This window comes from Mus musculus, chromosome 5 (assembly GCF_000001635.26).
Source record: "Mus musculus strain C57BL/6J chromosome 5, GRCm38.p6 C57BL/6J".
Taxonomy (NCBI): domain Eukaryota; kingdom Metazoa; phylum Chordata; class Mammalia; order Rodentia; family Muridae; genus Mus; species Mus musculus.
This window is the reverse complement of record NC_000071.6, coordinates 139,397,935-139,417,983: the sequence shown is the minus strand read 5'-3', so window position 1 is coordinate 139,417,983 and position 20,049 is coordinate 139,397,935. Positions and strand designations below refer to the sequence as shown.

At 52.7% G+C, this 20,049-nt stretch overlaps 2 protein-coding genes across 7 annotated transcripts in view; one reads left to right on the top strand and one right to left on the bottom strand.

Moving 5' to 3' along the window:
• The window catches only part of 3110082I17Rik (RIKEN cDNA 3110082I17 gene), a 100,796-nt gene that overhangs the window by 42,551 nt on the left and 38,196 nt on the right, over positions 1–20,049 (top strand). Inside the window, exon 1 of one of the 2 annotated variants that reach the window (XM_006504738.4) lies at positions 11,689–12,148. The exons of the other annotated variant lie outside the window; for it this stretch is intronic. Within the exon in view, the coding sequence (XP_006504801.1) occupies positions 12,143–12,148 (6 nt within the window). The 5' untranslated portion in view covers positions 11,689–12,142. Of the gene's footprint in view, positions 1–11,688; positions 12,149–20,049 lie in introns of those variants that run through there. 2 annotated transcript variants of the gene reach the window in all.
• On the bottom strand, positions 1,892–12,855 carry C130050O18Rik (RIKEN cDNA C130050O18 gene). Of its 5 annotated transcripts, none has more exons than XM_006504709.4 (3): positions 12,232–12,855; positions 11,412–11,552; positions 2,358–3,711 (listed from the first exon to the last, which is right to left on the bottom strand). In XM_006504709.4, the coding sequence occupies exons 1-3, from the start codon at positions 12,254–12,256 to the stop codon at positions 2,720–2,722; spliced, it is 1,158 nt and encodes a 385-aa protein (XP_006504772.1). In that variant the 5' UTR covers positions 12,257–12,855; the 3' UTR covers positions 2,358–2,719. The 5 variants fall into 5 exon arrangements, with proteins under 5 accessions (NP_795974.2, XP_006504772.1, NP_001371124.1 ...); NM_001384195.1 differs by having other exon boundaries at positions 12,577–12,700; XM_006504711.3 differs by lacking the exon at positions 12,232–12,855 and adding an exon at positions 5,637–5,833 and having other exon boundaries at positions 11,412–11,496.

Sequence of the window (20,049 nt, the reverse complement as noted above, 5' to 3'; positions counted from 1 at the left end):
TTACAAGGAAAACCTGAGTTTAATCCCCAGAACCTATGCACAAAAAAACGAGGTGTAACTGGGAGAGGGCTCAGCAGGCAAAACATTTGCCAACAATCCTGATGACCTGAGTTAAATCCCTGAACCCTTATGATAGAAAGAGAGAACCAACTTCTGCAAGGTGTCCTTAGACCTTCACATGTCTGTTGTGTAAAATAAATATGCATGTGTAAAATAAATATGTAAGTAAATAACTATGACCATGGATGTTTTTGCTTGCATGCATAGTTGTGTGTCACATGTGTGTAGTGCCAGAAGAGACCAGAAGAGGGCGCTGGCTCCCCTAGGACTCCCCTCCCAACCCTAGACAGGATTTCTCTTTGTGTAGCCCTGGCTACCCTGGTTCTTGCTCTGTAGACTAGACTGGCCTCGAACTCACAGAGCTTCGCCTGCCTCTGCCCTCTGCCCTCTGCCCTCTGCCCTCTGCCCTCTGCCCCTCTGCCCCTCTGCCCTCTGCCCTCTGCCCTCTGCCTCTGCCTCCTGGATGCTGGGATTAAAGGCATGTACCACACTGCCCGGCTCCCCTGGAACTTTTTTAAAGTCAGGAGTGGTGGCTTACAATCTAGTCCAGTGCTGAGGAGGCACAGACAGTGGACCCCTTGGGCTCACTGACCAACCAGCCTAGCCTAATAGTTGAATTCCAGGGGCAAAAAGGGCAGTGGACTGGAGAGATAGCACAGAGGTTAAGAGCTGCTCTTTAAAGGAACCCGGGTTCAATTACCAGTCAATTCATAGCCACTCACAACCATCTGTAGGTCTGGGGAGCCAGTGCCCTCTTCTGGCCTCTTCAGGCACTGCACACATGTGATGTGCAGCCACGCACTCAGGCAAAACGCCCATATATGGACAACTAGTATAAAACCTAAACTAATAGTGGACGCTGCCTAAGAAATGACACTGAGGTTGTCTTGTTTACATAGCAGTCCTGAAAAACCAGGGTCCTACCATGTGAGAGGCACCAGTGCACTTATTGTGGTCATATTTCTAAATATACTCCATGTTTGGAACTCTGAGGAGCTAGCTCAGTGAGGTAAGAGCTGCAGCTTGTCTCCTTACCCACTGCTTCCAACAGCTCACACACACGGTCTTTTGCCACCTCCTTTCTTCCAAGCCACATGCGGGGGGGCATCCACTGTGGCAGGTATTTATAAATTAACATAGTGGCCTCCACCTTTGCCATGAGTGTGAACCTGAGGGAACTGGACATGTGCCACTAAGAATGGAGCCAGATGTAGGAGATGACTCACTGTGCAGAGTTGGTCCTGACAGAACGATGCCCTGTGCCTAAGTTTCCTACCTGCGGCATCTCCTGCTCCAAATCACAGGAAGGAGGGAGATCTATCTGAGCAGGACAGGCTGTGCTCAGTGCAGGGGACAGAGACTGGATTTCCGGAAGGGTGGGCGAGTCAGTATTGTTGGGGTATGGTACTTGGAGAAGTGGGTACCACATGGGAAGAGCATCCTAGAACCTGCACGGCAGTCAGCTCAATTCTGCCTACATTGAATGTAAATGGAGTGAGGGTCTACAAGGCTGGTCCAGGGGCAGCTGGCGTCTCATGGGAAGAGCCGATGGGGCTATGGAGGGGCTGGAGGTGAGAACACACTCGACGACGTAAGAGATCACATGTTGATAGAGAAAGCCTGAACGAGGCCAGGGAGGGCCATGTGATCATTTCTACAGGGCCTTTCTTCTTAAAGATCCCTAATATGACCCCACTGGTGACCAGGCTTCCAACGTGGGGCATATGTGGAGCTCTCAGCAGCTACTGTGACACCATTGTCACTGGGTAGAAGCCAGCTGTTTCTGTGACCTTCCACTTATGGGTGATAATCTCAACACGGCAGGGATTATGACAGATTTTTAAAAGATTTATTTGTATTCTTTTAAACTGTGTGTGTCTGGTGGTGGTGGTGGGGAATAGTATATGCATCCGAGTCCAGGTGCCCATGGAAGAAAGCATTGGATCCCCCTGGAGTTGAAGTCACCTAATGTAGATGTAAGGAACTGATCACAGGGCCTCTGCAAGAGCACTGTGCACTCTGGACTGCTGAGCCATCTCTCCTGCCCGAGCAGGTGATGACAGATTTTTAAAAGATAAACCTAAAGGTTGTTTCTGACAGGAATTCCATTGCCCAAATTCTCTGGCAGTTGAAAGCGAGCTGGCAACAACTGCACAGTACCAGAATGTAATGGCTATAGAGCGAGGGGCAAGGCGTGGTGACGTGGCCTGAAGCCCCAGCATCAGGGGTGAGGCAGGAAGACTGAGAGTCAAGACCATCCAAGGCTGCAGTGAGATCTGGTCTCAAGAAACAAGACCTGAGGTGAGAGCTGAGTTTATTTCTACAATGCCTTTCTTGTGTGGTAAGATTGGACTATTGAGTGGAAGGTGGCTACCAACAGGCAAGGTGGTCTGTCACATGTGTCCCACACATGGCCGTCATAGTCCAGACACCCTCCAGCAGACCCATGGTCTTTGGCCAGCCTTTGTATCCATGTCACTGTGTCTCTCAAGGTGTGACTGATAGTGTGGGAAGAGAAATGGTCTTGTTTTGCATAAGTTGAGGTGAATACAGGCAAGCCAACCATCCAAAACATATGAACCCTGCTCAGGCTCCCTGGGAAGGCAGTCTTCCCTGAACACAGCAAGGGGTGTGGCCTGTGCCAGCAGGCAGACTCTATCTAGCCCCCTACTCTGTTCAAGGACATGCTGTTGTCCAGCCCTGGCCTGCATCTCTGTGTGAGGCGCTCAAGGAGGCCAAGCAGCCTGAGCCTGCATGGTGTGTGGAGGAGGAGGATGGCCACCACGTTGATGCAGCTCTCTCCAGACAGGACCAGCTCTGCGAGGTTCATGAGCAGTTCATCCCAGGGGGAGCCCACATCCTTCCACAGCTTCAGGCGGGCCCGATGCAGGAGGACCACATTGAAGAAGAGTCTACAGGCAAGCATGTTGAGAGCCACAGCCAGTACCACCCAGCGCCCCGAGGCTGTGTCCCTTTGAGAAGGAGCTGCTCGCCAGACTGGCTGTGTAGCATACAGGAGCAATAGAACCATCTGGAAGCTCAGGGCAAGAGCAAAGCCCAGGCTGAACTTGACGATCTCATATTCGGGCCATGCAGTCAGCGGATCCGCCTGGCACATGGTGGTTGTGTGCAACTCCCCAGATGTGCCCAGCAGGGACACCACAATCAGGGAGCTACAGACCGCACAGCCCCCAATGGCAGCTAGGCTTGCCATAGGCCTTGCCAAGAGCCGGCAGCAGGGTGATTCCGGCAGAAAGGACAGGAGAAGCGTGGCTCCCTGCAGGTACTGGGCCATGAAGTAGCAGACATTGGAGAAGAATGAGAGTGCGCCACAGCCCAGGTTTGTCGTGGACATGTAGTCGGGTCGGACAGCAGCATTGAGGGACAGTAGAGTCACCAGGATACTAGTGGCTGTGAGGCCTGCAAGGAGCCTGTCCAGCACCCCCAGCCTAGTACGGTCTAAGATGAACACGCTCAGACTGAAGAGCCCCATCACTAGGCTCAGTGGGACGCACACTGCTATGTACACCTGCGTGCACCTAGAAATGATGCTCTGTGCTGCAATGACTTCCTCCACAGCCGGGGACACATGGCTCGGGTAGCAGACCCAGGACATGTTGTGACGGTCCATCTTCAGGAGAGCTCTCAGTCCTGCAACAGAAGCAAAAGCTGTGTGGTCACGTGACTGGTCCAGGGAGGGGCACCTGTGCTATATAAGGGACAGGGTTTCCCAAGGATGCCTAGTGCCAGCCTCTGTGAATGGAGGAGGATGTCAGGACACAATCTCAGGTTCAGGCGTCTCCAACAGGGCTGGGGCTAAAGGGTGCAGGGTGAGGCGAGAGAAAGCCCAGGAATCCTCACTGTTGACCCCTAAGGGCCGCACTGCAGCTCGGCAGCTAACAGTGGCCTGTGAGCATGGCTCCCATGAAGGCTCAGCTACCAGTTTCCCAGGAACAGGGTTGTAGGGGCCCCAGCACTTGCTACCATTGCTGGGGACAGGCAGGCCTTTGCATTTGAGATTCTGGGACATTCTAGAAGACTCCAGTTTTGACCTTTGTAGGGACCTTGCTCTAGAAACCGGGGTGGCGTATTTGGAGGCTGGGATGTTGTGGGAGCTCCCTGGGGTAGCTAGACCTCCTGCCCTATTGGCTAGAAATGACATAATAGCTGTAAATTCCTGGGCAGGGCTTTAAATAAGGATACTGACAGCCCCAGTACTCCGCCAGGCCATCTTTGGTAAATGAAATAATCTTGTTTCCATACAAATGGCCCCTTCCTCCCTTTAAAATTTAACTAAATAGTAGTGGAGACCAGGAAATAGTGTTGCTGTTTATTCAAAGGAAATTGAGGGCGATAAAAGTGGAGCCATAATTTTAATGGGGTTCCTGAAGGCTGATCTCGCTCCAAAGCCAGCTTTTTGTTTGCTCTGAAGAGAGTCCACATGTCTGGGTGGTGTGTGTGTTTGTGTGTGTGCACATGCATGCATGTGTTGGCCTGGACTGGCTGGTGCATACCTGCATGTTGTACCTGCTCTGTGCTCAAACTGAGGCTCTGCGTGTGCATGTGGTAGTTTAAATGAGGTGTCCCCCACGGAGTCAGACATCTGAATACTGGCTTCCTAGCTGGTGATGCTGTTTGGAGAGGTTTAGGAGTTATGGCCTTGCTGGTGGAAGTGTGTCACTGAGGGCTCACCTTGAGGTTATAGAGCCTCCCTCTCCCTCTGCCTCTGCCTCTTCTCATGTTTGTGCTGCTCGCTGCCATGCCTCCCACCATGGCTGTATGAAGAATCTGTATTTCTCTACAGTAACAAAAGCCAAAGGCTACAACAGCTGTTGCATATAGAAACCATGGAGGGAGATCCTGCTTCACCTGTAGACAGGTTCCCGACCAGAGAGATGAGACAGGAGGGGGGGGGGGATGGGCAGGGAAGAGCTCTGTGCATAGAGGAGAGTGGACAAGGGCCAGGGGTCTCCTCCCAGCATGACTGGTGGGCAGGAGTGCACGGAGCTGGGAATGTTTTACACTGTGCCCATGTGTGGGTGGCTGTGCGTGCATGTGCCTGCGAAGGCAGAGGGGACTAGGGGCGTTGTTCCCTGGAACTGGGCTTATTCTGGTCCTCTGTAAAAGCAACTGAGCACTCCTAATCCTTTCTTTGATATTAAATAAAGTTCTTTGCTTTTATAATTTTTTATCATGTAATTTTTGAATTATTGTCACTTTTATCTTATGCGCCTGCTTGTTTTACCTGCATGGATGCCTGTATACTACATGTGTGGTTGGTGCCCACTGATGTCAGAAGAGGGTGTCGGATACACAGGGACTTAAGTTACAAACGGTTGTGAGCCACCAAGTGGGTGCTGGGAATTGAACCAAGATCCTCTGGAAGAGTGGCCAGTGCTCCTAAGCCACCGAGCCATCTCTCCAATCCCTATAAAAATTTTTTTAAACTAATTTTTAGCATTTCACAATGCGCACTACTCTAGATTCAGGAGTCCAGGCTAGCCCCTGTCTGTTCACAGGCCTCTTGGGTTCTAGGCTTTAAGGACCTGCCACAGTCATCTGGTCATGCACTGTACCTTGCCATCCTGTCCACCCTGTCATCTTCAGACCCAGAGGACAGTTCTCTCTGAGTGTCCCAAGTAGCAGGAAGGTTGACTGATGAGTCGGAGGTGTGCTCAGTTGTTTACCGTGCCACCGCTACCACCAGCAGCCAGCCCTTGCTACTCCCCGTGGGCCTGCAGGAGCGCTTCTCATGGTATCTGTCTCTTTCAGTCTGAAAAGACACAGCAGTGGCTGTGATGGCTTCCAGCTGCCAGTGCTTAAGAAGCCAACGGTGTGGAAATGAAGAGTCATGGCCAGCCCGGGGGGGGGGGGTGCAATTTCAAGTCTGTCTTGTCAGGTGGAATGGGAAGTCATCTTGTGATCTCTGACCACGGTCAGGGAGCAGAGCTGCTGCTCTACCTCTGCAGCCGCTCCATGCCTCGTGCGTGGTGTGCCGCTGGGCACTGTGTCTGTGGACATTGATCACCAAGGGCCCTTCTGGCTTGCAGCCGTCAGCTCTGCCTCCAGTTTCCGGGCGGTGGACTAGGATGGTGCTCCTCACCACAGGCTGTGTGATTCTGTCCATAGGGAAAAAGGCTGCAGGCTGCCACTCAGGCTGGAGGGGCCTTGCTTAGGTCCCAAGTGCTCTAGCCAGGGCATCTTCTGGCACCATCTGGGCCTGCACAGGGCCTTCATCATCTCAGTTCTCAGATCTCAGTATTCTATGTACTGGGTACCAGTGCCCCTTCCCTGCCGGGAATGTGAGAGCAAGTAATTGTCTCCTGAGGGGCGGACACTGGTGCTGCACAGCCACACTTGGGGCTCTGCTCCCTGTACCCAGCCTGCCCAAGTTGAGGATTTCACCAGAGTGCCACCCGTGCTTTTGTCCTTCAGAGCGGGTGGAAACCCATGCAGACTAGATGAGCTTGTCTTCCTCCTGATCCTCGGAGCTCTGTCCTAAAGAGGCCAGCTAGGGAAGGAGCAGCCAAGAGCTTTCTGTGCACAGCACACCCTGGCACACCTTACTGCCCTACTACCATCTGCCATCCTGTCTTTGTTGAGGTTCGGAGGGTCCAGCCATTCTTGGGAGCCCAAGGTCACGTGCTTTCAGTCCTAGCAAGCACCTACCAATATGTTGGATCTGACAAAACCACTGAAGCCCTCTACTGCCAAACCTTCCGCAATCTGCTCTTCAGTGCCCAGCCTTCTCCTGGCACCCTGTGTCCTGGGTTCTCTGTAGCCTGAACAGTTCCTCAAGTCCTCTTCCTCTGTAGTCCACCTCAGGCGGGATGGAGAGATGGGGAGAGAGGCAGCAGGGCTGCAGAGGGAAGCCAGCCTGAGCTCGGGTCCCAGTGTTCTCCCACTGGGTAACGCACGCACTAGTCCTCTGGAGTATGTCTGTCTGCCAGCACTTGCATCTCAGTTCATATGCGCACTAGGACAGCCTGAGTTGGTTTGCCTGGCTCAGCCTGGGAGTTAGTACCACGGAGACCTGAGCCCAGGGTCAGCCTGAGAACTCGAAGCTCTTCCCCAAGTCTGTTTGAAAGACTCTGTAGAAAGGATACATACTCTTCTTGACAGGCACCACCTTGACTCTGGTCACAGCCCTCACTCAACACAGCTCCCTCACTTACCGAACTTGACACCCAGCCTCAACAGCCATTTATCTGCTTTATCTTTTGCAACTTGGACACATCCAGAGTAGCACATGGTCTCTGTGGAAGCCTTAGGTCTTGCGTTCTTATACACAGGAGGTGTCTGCCTCCCTGCCACTGTGTGTCCTTGTCGTCCCTGCCTGCCCCACTAGGACTTCTTCCTGTCACTAAGAGGTGCACACAGTGTTAGACAGCAGCTCTCACACAGCTGATTTCCGCTCTCTTTCATTTTTTTTGGGGGGGGGGGCACATATCTGAGAGTGGCATAGCTAGTTCCAGGGTCACCTGAGGTCACCAGTTTTCCAGGGTGGCTGGACCATCTTACTCTCCGACCACAACCCAGTCCGACTTCTTAAAAAACCTAGAGCACCACAGAAGAGAGCCAGAAGTCCATGGATGCATTACAGGCTGAGAACCTGTGGCCTCTCGACCCTGCAGAAGGGCCGCCAAGGTCAGCTCTGTGTCCCTTGGGAGCTCCCCAAGGCTAGTGTCTGAGAATGCTGTGTTCCTGCAGTGGCTCTTGGCCACCACTCTGTAAATAGCCCTTCAGAATGGTTCCTGGAAGTGGACCCCTCACCCAACACTGCTTAGGTGGGGAGAAGACAGTTCACAAAGCCCATAGCTTTTCTAAAAACCAGGAGAGAGCTTACCAAGCCCTTTCCACATGGGCACAATGCTCTTACAGACAGCTCCTTTCAAGTCACACTTATTGTTACAGATCTTTCCAGCAAGGCTCATACATTGTTTTCAAACAACACAGAAATGACATGAATGTGTGAGATTCTTTTGTGTGATCCACAGGTGGCACGGGTGGCCTTACATGTGTGTAGTACAGTAGGCAAAGTGGCCTTGGCATCCTAGGAGGACTTCCTGGCTCCCCACTACCTTCACAGGTTTACTGTGGTGCCCCACAGACTGCCAGCCCAGGGAGAGGAGGCCTGCGAATATGTCGTACAAGGGATCAGAGGTGGACAGCGGATTGAGGAACGAAGTCCAAAGCTAGTACCCGGAAGATCAGAGCTGCCCTGAGAGATGGTTCCTGTGTCTGACCCGCTGTTTTCCACCCGGCGGGCCCCACCCTGCTCCATCCCTCAGCTGTCTGCTCCTTTTGGCAGGACTCAGCCATTCTAGCGCCTCTGGCCTCCGCTCTGTAAATGTTTCCATTGCAGTCTCCTGTCCTGTAGCCTGGGGCAGCGCCACTGTGAGTCACCCTGTCTGTTTCACACACGTGGCCTGGTGCCCTGCTCCAGCCCCTGTCCAACCCTACACAGAGCTGTAACCTTGAAGGGGAGCTTGAACTGACACCACAGTAGTGTGCAGGGCCAGCAAGGGACCACCAGCCTCTGACCCCCCCACCCCCAGCCCAGGGATCTGGAAAGGCAGCGCACGACTCATGGACTGTCACAATGAGCAGCAGGGATAGCCTGACTGTCCTTGTTTGTCCTTTTGGTCCCAAGGCTGTTTCTGTGTTTTTAGAAACAGAAAAATTACCTTCATTAAGATAAGGATAAAAGCAGTCTCTTGTTTGTTTTTCTCGAAACTTCCAGATATGGTGCATATGCCTTTTGTGTCCTGTAGATGTGTATGCACGTGTGTACATACCAGACACATGAACATGCTGACATGCATGCACATGTGTGTATAACCAGGCACATACCAACACACAAGTGTACATGTGCACATACATAGGTAGATATGCATCTTGATACACAGAAACAAAAACATGCATGTACCAGGTACACCCTGACATGAACATATGTGCACACCAGGCACATGAACAGGCAAACATACATTCACATGTATGTACACATAGATTCACACTAGACACATCTTTACAAACGTGCACACACCAACATAAGCTGTGTATACATGTGCACATGTACACACAGACACTGGCCTCTAGGAGCTCCACATTCTTCCGGTCCCCGTGTGCGATGGGCCAGACTAGCACTCTAGTCCAGTGACCAGTGGCCTAGCTGGGCAGACTGCCTGGCCTCACACAGGCTTCCTGCTTCCTGCAGAGTGGTTGCTCTCTGGGCCCATGGGTAAGAAGCAGAAGTAGAACCTCCTGTGGCGTCAGACCAAGGCCCTGGGCCTCCTAGCATCCCCCTCAGCCTTCGTTCCGGGAGACCTAGCACACTTCCTTCCCTGGCAGCATGTGTGTGTGTGGGGGGGGGGGGAGGGCTCTGTGATTGTTTAATAAGGCCTGAGTGTTCCCAGCGTCCTCCATGAGCACCGGAGCTGAGAGTGGAGGGATGACCCCAGAGAGGGTGAGACCCAGTCCTTGGAGGTTTCCGAATGGCTTAACATGGCTGTGTGTGGCACCTTTCCCACAAGGCTGAGCTTGGGGAGTGCTGAGAAGCAAGCTCGCCCTGAAGTCAGGGCTGGTGGTACTGGCCCTGAGTACTGGAGCTGACCGTCCCTGTCACCAGGTACCATGTGCCACCTGAGGCCCTCAGCTGTCCTGAGATCCAGTAGCCAGGCTAGAGTGAGTGATCCAAGAGATTCCTCCAAAGCAGGATTCACCTGAGATGACAAGCAAGAGGTTGGGCCATCCTGTGCTGGGCCGTCTGGTGGGAAGGGCGGAACTGAAGTCACCAGGAGCGGTGCTCACCATTTTCTGGCTTTCCGTAGACTTGATTCTTTCTGCAGTCTTCATTCACTTACTGTAGTTATGTGAGGATCTGCACAGCCTTCATACTATGGTGTGTGTGTGTGTACGCGCGCTCGAGGGCGGCGGGTGGGGTATGTGTGTGTGTGTGTATGTGTACGCGCGCGTGCGTACTTGCACGCAGGTGGAGGGTGGGGTATGTGGGTGTGTGTGTGTGTGTAGGGGTGTCAGATGATCTTTTTCTGTTCTCACGCTGCAATATCAGGTACCCTAGCAATGGTGGCAACAGTGGGTGGCAAAGTAGTCTGGCCTGGGCCGCGGTGGCAAAGGCTTTTGGCAGGAAATCCTGATGGATTCTCTCTGCAGTCTGCCCTCCGTGGCCCCTCCCTGCTGGCCCTTCCCCCAGCTACAGGTCTTCCTGGCTCTTTTGGCCAGCTGCTTGATGGCACCCTGCCTGAGCTGGGTATGGGCAGGAGCAAGGTTTCTGGTCAGCCAGAGCCAAACAGATGAGCTCCAGAGGAGGGAATAGGAGAGCAGTGGAGCACTTGACCAGAGCAGCTTCCCAGAAGGGCCGAAGGCTTCGCCTTGGCTTCCTGTCTCATCACTCTTTCAGATGGAGCAGATGTCTGTCTCTGGTGGCTCAGTGAGCCATCAGCACTACAGCTGTGCTCACACATGTCTACTGAGGAGGTTTGGGTCTGCTAAGTACCACTGTAGAGCGCCCCTGGGAGGACGCGCCTGACATGGCATCCAGCTAGCTAGTGGCTCTCCTTGCCTTAGCTCACAGGGACTCACGTCGAGGGCATCACACCTGAGTACAAAGCCCACCATGTGCAGAGGTGGCCAGCCCGATCACACCAGTTTCCAAAGGCTCTCTTCCAGCCCCTGCCCGCTTTTGCCGTCTAGGCTCTAGCCTCACCCTGCTGCAGTCCAGCCAAAAGAGTTCTCCATTTCCAGGTTTCATGTGCCATGCAAGCATGCATTCCAGATGTGCCCACTATAGAGCACTCTTTATGTTCTGCCCCGCCGGCCTCTCTCCATCCCCCACTCCCGTCCCCAGAGCTGAAGTCCTCCCATAGCAATTGCCCTGACAGCCCTGCCTGCCAACATGAGCTGTACTGTCTGACCACTCCTGGGCCTTTCCCATTCACTGTGAAAGCTGACCAGAGCCACCCTTGGCCCTTCAGGAAAAGGCTACATCACCATACAGAAGGCTAGAGTTTCTTTCTTTCTTTCTTTCTTTCTTTCTTTCTTTCTTTCTTTCTTTCTTTCTTTCTTTCTCTCTCTCTCTCTCTCTCTCTCTCCCTTCCTTCCTTCCTTCCTTCCTTCCTTCCTTTCTTTCTTTCTTTTTTCTCTCTCTCTCTCTCTCTCTCTCTTTCTTTTTTAACGTAACAGAACTGACCTGTCCCATAAAGAAATTGGTTTGCACAAACTTCCCACAGCTGTGAGTGGCCCCTGGGTACATTCACTGGTCACTCAGAGGCAGGAGGACAAGCTGGGTAAGCAGGGCCGCTTCCTCTCCAGGACATAAAAACAGTGCTCACCTGTGCCAGCCTGAAATCCACACAACGCTCTGTCAGCACTGGGGGGTTGCCGTGAGGCTGGGGCATGCTCTCTGTTCATCCAGTCTTCCCTCCATTGCTCTACACTCTCCAAAGACAGGCTGGCACAGACGCCCTCAGTACCTAAGGAAAAACAGGATTTGGCCTGGAGTCGTCCAAACCACACACTGTGTTTAAGCGGGCTATGGTTGGACCATGTGACCTAGAAGAATCTAAATGGGCCTATGTCTGAGGTGGAAGAGTGATGTGTGTGTGTGTGTGTGTGTGTGTGTGTGTGTGTGTGTGTGTGTGTCTGAGAGTTTCCAGGGCTTTCTTGCAGAAGTGTGCTGGCCACTCGCAGAAGGTCCCTCCCAGAAGGCAAAGACATTTGTAACCTAAAATAGGAGCTGAAGCCCCACCCAGCAGGAAAAAGTCCTCCCAGCGAGTACAAACCAGTGCATGGAACCTTGCCACATGGATGAGGGTCTTGTCCCTCTGTCCCTGGCACAGGGTGACTCAGGACAGTGGACACTCCAATCTGGATAGCAGGTGACACCTGGCACCCCTTACTATCCTTGCACCAATGGCTGCAGCTGCATCTCGGAGTTGCCTGGGATGGGGCTGTGCCTAGACATGACGCCAGATTGCACATCTGCTTGTGTCGTCTCTCTGGGCCTTGCTCAGGATGCCATGATGCTGGCTGAGATGAGTTTTGAAGAGAGAGCCCCAGCCAGATGAAGGTAAACGGTCTTGAGAATACTTTAAAGATCTCAAAGTGCAGTGGGCTTTACCCTCACCCCTGCCCGCTCCCGGGTATGCCTACTTCTGCAGTGTTGCAGGCTGGTCATGCGGTATCAGCCCCAAGCTGCCCTGTGGTACTGGTCTCAGGCAGTTCCTTCAGCCTCCTGAGTGCTGTAGGAGAGCCATCCCAGCGCTGTGCCTGGGGCCTCTGGGTAGTTCCTGTGTGGCGTACTGCTGTCTGACTTGAGGGGTGGGGGTGGGGAATGGTGTTAGAAATCCATTAACTGGGGACCTGGACTCCTGAGTGCATTTTCAGCCCTGAATGCCAGATGCTGCCCCGGAGAGGAAGAATCTAGTGGGAGAGAAGTCTGAGGAGGCACTAATGTCTCAGGTCTCATCTCAGTGGCCCCCCTTTTCCCCTCCCTACCTGGTGTGTGATGAGCGGCTATCAACCCACAACTCCGGGCCAGCTTCCTATGTGTCCCTGTGTGTCCCCCTCCTGGCTGCGAGGTCAGTGTGGTAGCATTCAGCTCAAGGACTCTAAGGCCAGTGGGGCCACCTCTGGTACTTCCTTATTTGATGACAATTCTCAGGGTGGCTACTGGCTATGACCTTCCTAATGGCCTTTGACAGTTCTGCAAAACCCTATTGTGTCACTCCTGAGAATGGCCCCTTGCGTATCAGGCTTCCATGACAGGATGTGGCCTGTGGGCTCACCGGCTAGCCTCCTTTGCCTCACTTGGGCTTTGTCCCACAGTGAGTGCCTAGGCCTTCTCCTGGGGACTGAACAGGCAGGCACAGACGTAGGGTGGGGACCCTGGGGCTGATAACCCTCTTTGTTTCAAATTCTGTTTATCTGCTGGTAAGGGAAGTATAGACTGCTCTGAGGCCCACCACTGTGCCCTCTGTGTGTCACACACCCTGTCCCCTGGTGAAGAGACAATCCCATGTTAACAGTCTTCTTCTGGAACCATCTTCTACTTGTCACAGAGAGGTACCTAGTGGCACCTCCAGGCCCAAAGGGAGGAGCTCTGGGGACAGGCCGTGGAACTAGAGGCTCTGCAGCTTAGCTGGAGCCGAAATGAGGTAGTGACCAGCCTGCCCCAGCCTCAACAGCTCAGACACTGGAACTTCAGAGGGACTGCAGCGCAGGCTGCAGTCAGTGCACAGATGTGTAGCCCAAGCCTTTATACCTTGGTGTGGCCCTGCATGTCCTCGGGTCCTAATGTTTCCCCTGACTCATGCTGGACCTTAGGCTGAGCCAGTCCGTGGGACACCCCTGGCTCTTGGGTGTGCCTAGACAGAACTGTGGCTCCTCTCTCCACATTCACTATTGTGTGAGCTTTGGAGTTAGACACCCATCTCCAGGCCTTAGTGTCCTGGGAAGTGAGCAATGATAGCCCCCGAGCTCAGGTTGGCCTCTGGGTATGGTGGCTCTCCTGGATGGTGCTGGGTAAATTGATTCTCATGGGCGTTGCAGGGCCCCAGCCATGAACTAACCACCTCCCAGACCATTCCAGCTCAGTGACCACTTCCTTGATGTCACAGGTCTTCTTCAGTTTAAGACCTAAAGCTTAAGCCTAAGCTTGTGATTGCTTGGATGTGTGCTGTTGGCCCCAAAGTGCTGGCCGGAACCTTTGCTCTGACCTGGTAATAGAATCCAGGGAGCTGTGTCCCTGGGCTGCATGCTCACGCTGCTGCAAGCATTTAGAAGCATGTGGCCCCTACATTGCGTGCATATGCTGCCGTGGGAATTCAGAATTGAGGAAGACGTGGCCCCAGACTGCATGCTCATGCTGCTGCAAGCATTCAAGATGATGTGGCCTCTGGGCTGCGTGCACATGCTGCCATGGGATTACAGGAAGACGTGGCCCTCAGACTGTGTGCTTGTGCAACTGTGCTCAGGACCTGCACAGCCCATAGTCCTGCCCCACAGGAGCCCCCAACACCAAGGGCAGAGTCTATGCTGGGTGGGAAGGAGCGGGGGCATACATGTTTTGCATAGGGAAGGAAGGGACAGTGGGTAGGTATGGCTTCCTTCCTCCCTCTTTCCCCTGCCATAGTGTGGTTCCCCACCAGCTGGGAGGCTTTGGCTGTCCCCACCATGGCTCCCCCCTACCTCATTTATCATTTCTCCAGCTGAACCTGTGGTGAGTGTGGTGGCTGCCTTCCTCCCTGTCCCCTCTTAAGGATGCACCTTGGTTTTTGTTTAGTTGGTTTTTTTGTTTTTGAGACCGGGTCTCAGTATGTAGCCCTGCCTGGCCTGGAGCTCACCATGTAGACCAGGCTGGCCTCAGACTCACAGAGTGAGTTTGTCTCTGCTTCCTGAGTGCTGGAATCCAAGGGGTTGTGCCACCACACCCAGCAAGGATATACTTGATGTCACCTGGGCTGTGATCACCTGGCCACAGGCCACAGATGGTCTGGGCAGCAGGGTGTCCCCAGGTTTTTCTGTCTGCACAGCTGCTGATGCTTCAATCCTCCCTAGTGCGCTGGGAACTGGGGGGTGGGGGGGGCAAAGGATGGCCCTCCTTCCCACAAAGACGCAGAGCAGGCTGTTCACATAGCCAGGTGATGGAAGCAAGCAGAAGAGCACAGCCGTGCGTCTGTCCTGCAGACATCCTTCAGCATGGAGATGACGACGGAAGTTCTAACACACAGCAATGCCACGCGCCTTATGGTTCCGCTCCTCAGATGGGGCTCCTCAGTGTCTTTTCATATTGCGTCAACAGTGATGACTTTTCTGATCCCCTCGACTCTGCCACAGCTTTACATTTTAAGCACAGCATTATCTGAGGGTCATGTTTATAATTCTGTTTTAAGCATAGAGTTTGGTTAGGTAGGGCACATGTATAAGGCTAGGCACCCTCACCAGACTCAAGTAGGAACATTGTCAAATTTTCTAGCTGGTTGGTAGCTCACCCCAGCCCCTCTGAGCCCTGAACCTGCTGCACTGGCCATACAGAGATGCGCAGTGATCGCACGCATCTGAGCTGCTTTGTGGGCGTCTCCAGAACACAGCCAGCACTTCTCCTGAAAGCCCACAGAGGAATGGTGGCCAACACATGTCTCTTAGAAAGCAGCTCTCTCCAGTGCCTTACCCTGTGACCCTGCAGTTTGGAAAGGTGGTGGTTTGGGGGCACTGGCATCTGCAGGCCTATGGAAGGAACTCGGTATGTGGTCTACGGGGTGAAGGGTCATCTTGCCATACAGTGTCATGCCAGCTAAGGCAAGAACTAATGACTTTGGTCTTCCAGTGTGGCAGCCCAGGGGTCAGGAGGACAGGGTCACAGAATGACCTGTACAAAACCTTTTCCATGATGAGGGCTACAGAAAATCAGGAGAGGGAAGCCAGGGACCAAGGATTGAAAGGCCAGCGTGGATCTGGTCTTGGCTAATTCTGGATGGCATAGGGCTTTCTACCTGGTCCTTTTCTGTTGTGGGACATCTGTCCTCATTGTGCTGTGCTTGGCTTCTCTCTGTCTCACCTCCTCCCCATCTTTCTGGTATCTTAGCTCTCCATCTGGCATCTTTCCTCATTTATAGTGGCACTATTATAGGCACACTGCCTACCAAGCTGTTTTTGTCCAAGCACGTACATTTAGGGGCACAAGCTATCCTGTGATCTGTCTACCTGGAGCAGTCAATGGGTCTGTGCAGGTTGGACCTGGGGTCTGTTCTAGGCTACTGTGGCTTTCCTACCAGGTGCTGTAGACTGAACCTGCAAAGGATCCTCAGGGGAGTGCTGCCCACATTGTGATGTGTCCCCGATAAAATACTAACTGATTGCCTGGCTGACTGTGTAGTGACAGCTGCAGACCCTTCCTTGGAATTTTGGAACGGATTTGAGGATGGCATCTGGCTCTCTATAACCTTTAGCTCCCAATCCTGTCTCTACTGCCCAGAGCTGGGGTTATAGGTATGTACCACCACACCTGGTTTATGCCATCCAGGGTTAGAACGACAGGCAGGCCCTCTGCCAACTGAGCTACATCCCGGTAACTTTTTGTTTATTTGGTTTTGAACTTTTTGTTTTGTTTTGTTTTTTTGAAAAGCGGTTTCTGTATAGCCCTGGCTATCCTGGAACTTGCTCTGTAGACCAGGCTGGCCTCGAACTCACAGATCCACCTGCCTTTGCCTCCCAAGTACTGAGATTAAAGGCATGCACCACCACCAATTTGAATTTTATTTATTTATTTTGAGGCCAGGTATCCCAAGCTGGGCCTGGAACTTCCTTCCCATCCTCCTGCCTCAGCCTCTCAGAGGACTATCTGGAGTGCCCTTCCTCCCTGGACATCTGGTTGGTACACATCTCTGTTGATGCATGGCTGATTTTGGTGTTTTGTTTTGTTTTGTTTTGTTTTGTTTTGTTTTGTTTTTTAAGGTTATTTATTATATGTAAGTACACTGTAGCTGTCTTCAGACACCTTAGAAGAGGGCATCAGATCTCATTACGGATGGTTGTGAGCCATCACGTGGTTGCTGGGATTTGAACTCACGACCTTTGGGAGAGCAATCAGTGCACTTCTGCTGAGCCGTCTCTCTAGCCCCTGATTTGGGGTTTTAATGCAATGGTTTTAATGTGGTTTCTTCAGTCTTCTCTCGTGCTGCCAACATGCCCGTTGGTCCTCCTGCTCTGCCTGGCTTCCTCTCACAGGATGGTATAGTCTGCTGAGGGCGTGCAGCTACCCTGTGGAACTCTGAGTTCTCCAGGAAGCCTGTCCGGGCTTTTGGATTATTTTAAACAGGGGATGGCAGTGATGCACGTGTGCATGGAGGCCACAGTCAAATTCAGGTGTCATCTTCACAAGCTCCAACCACTTCCTTTGAGCCTGGCAGGGTCTTTCATTGGCCTTGACCTCACCAATTAGGCCAGGCTGGTTGGTCAGTGGCGCTGGGAGCATACTCTCTCAGCAGCTCCATCGTTGGGCAGACAAGCGCTCTCTACCGTACCTGATGCTCTTATGTTTGTTCTGCAACCTGAACTCAGAGCCTTGTGTTTGCAAGGCAAGGGCTTTACCAACGCCATTTGTTTTGTTTAGCTTGGAGCTGTGGGCCAGGCTCTCGGACCCAAGCCTATCTTGTCATCCCACCTGTGCTAGCTAATTTTATGTCAGTTTGATACGCACTAAAGACAGAAAGGGATACCAGTTGAGAAAATGCCTCCATAAGACTGGGCTGTAAGCAAGCCTGGGTAGCATTTCCTTAATTAGTGACTGGTTGGAGAGGGCCCAGGCCACTGTGGGGGATTGGGAGATGGTTGTGGATTTTATATAAAGCAGGCTGAGCAAGGCGTGGGGAGCAAGATAGTAAGCAGCACCCCTCCATGGCCTCTGCATCAGCTCCAGGTGGCTGCCCCATTCGCGTTCTAGTGCTGACTTCCTTCAGTGATAGACAGTGAGCGCTGTGGAAGTGTGAGCCAAGCAGACCCCTTCCGCCCAGCTGGCTTTGGTCATGGTGTTTCATCGCACGTAACACATCACAATAGTAAACCTGATGAGGATACCACCCTTTGCCGCTGCCTCCTTTTACTGAAAGGCCTTGGGGTTTCTATACCATGCTTCAGCTATCTACCTCCCTTCCTGGCTGTGGGCCGAGAGACTCTATCTAACACTTGGCTGCACAAGCCGTGTAGAGTCAGCTACGAGGAATCTCAGGGTGAAGCCGTGATGTGAGCCGAAGCATGCTGAGGCCTTGGCACGCAGGATCCTGAGCTGTGTCTGTGCAGATATCGGTGCTGTGTTGACTGTATCGGCTACTGCTGTGTCCTGTCCTCTAACGGGAAGCACCTTAGGGGAGGAAGGCTTGATTTGGGGCTCGGCTTGAGAGGATACATTCTTCGTGGCAGGAGGCAGAGAGAAGTGGACGTTGTTTGCTTTGCTTTCTCCTTTTTATGATTTGCGATGCCAGCCTGGGGATTGGAGTTGCCCACATTCAGGGAGGGTCCTGCTTCAGTTAACCCAATCTGGAACATTTTTTGACTGACGTGTGAAGTTTGTGTCATAGGTCATTCTAAGCCCTACCACATTGATAGAAATCGTCACATTGGGTTTGGCACTAATCAAGGCAGAGTTTCTTGTGGCCACAGAGAGCCTGGATCCTGGTACTATCTACAGGGCTTTCAGACCTGAACCTGTATGTGTGGCTGAGCAAGAGTGCATCAGGGGTCCATGAGACCTGAGAAGGTCCCCATTCTCCCAGCTGCCTACACCTCATACTCAGGACTTGAGAACACATAGCTAAATCATCTAGGCTCACTTAGTAGAGCCAAGACTATTGGGCTTTCCCGAAGGCACAGTGAAGGAGAACTGAGGGACACCTAACATAGTGCCGGGTTCACAAGGCAGACTCCTCCTAAGAAGCCATTGGAGGGCTGGAGAGATGGCTCAGCAGTTAAGAGCACTGACTGCTCTTCCGAAGGTCCTGAGTTCAAATCCCAGCAACCACATGGTGGCTCACAACCATCCATAATGAGATCTGATGCCCTCCTCTGGGGTGTCTGAAGACAGCTACAGTGTACTTACATATAATAAATAAATAAATCTTACAAGAAGGAGGAGGAGGGAGTGGAGGAGAAGGAGAAGCAGCAGGAGCCATTGAGCCTGCAGAGGGGAGCCTATGTCCTCAGTCTCATAAGCCCCCTGCAGTAGATAGGGCCTTGTCTGTGTCCCCCACATCCACTGCAGTGTCTGCCACAGCAGGTCTGACCACATGGTATTTAGCAGTCTAAATCTAAATCTGTGGGCGTGCACACAGACCAGCCCTGCCTTAACACTGGATCATGTGGGCTCTTTGCCCCTGCTTGCTAAGGTGCGAAGGGGCTGCCTCCAGGGCTTCAGCACATTGTGCCTTGGAAAGACTTCTGGGCAAGAAGGCTGCCAGAGGGAAGGAATGGCCAGGGCCAGAGCCTCCATCCCACCGAGAGTCGTACTGCCCCTCAGCTTAGCCATGATGTGGCAAAGACAGACTCACCCCCAGACCCACATTTGCTAAAGGTCATGGAATAAGTTGTGTCGGAGCCCAACTTCATGCTCAGAAGCTCTAGAAATCGAGCATTTCTCCATGTAAATTATCCTGTTAGGGAGGTGGTGGACATCAGTGGATTATAATGCTCGGGAACTTAGCAGGGGCCCACACTATCTGTTGTGGGAGGGCCTTGGGCTTGGCAAGCTGATAGTGATTGCCTGACTTGCCCTCTCCTGGCTCCTGGCCACCTGTCTCTGGCTTGTGCTGCCTGTGGAGGTTTGAAGTCACCGACAGCAAGTCCAGCAATGGCCACTGGGTGGAGCTCTGAAACATAAACCCAGGCAAGTCCTAAGACAGGCTCTTGTGTTCCTAGCTTGAAAACGACAGCACTTGTCACTTTACAGCATTCTGTATGTGTCTCCCAGGCTCTGCCATCCATAATGGAGATGGCATGGGGCTGGCCATCCTTGTCCCCTCCTCAGGAGAGGGCCAGTCCATACATGGCCCAGTTGATAGACCTCCAGCTTCCTGGCTGATGAGTTCTGACAGGTGCATGCAGCCATATGACCAGTGACCCATTGGGAGACTGCTTCCATCATTCTAGAAAGTTCCTCAGGGCCCCAGAGATAGTGTCTCCTTTACTGGCCTAGGAAGGCAGGCTGTTGGGTGTCCAGGGTGACTGTTTATGCATGCACACAGTGCATATCACACACACACACACACACACACACGGAGGGAGACCTAAAAATAGGAGAGTGGGGGAAGCAGGGAGTGGTGGTCAGAACACATAGTGAGTGTAACTTTCCAGCAGTGATAGGTTTTAAGCCCTTCCCTTTTCCTAGCTGTGACCTGACGTATCAATCAGGAACACTCTGGCTTCCTCACTGTGAGGCAGCTAGGGGAGCAGTGGTAGGAGCCTGACTCAGACTTAGCT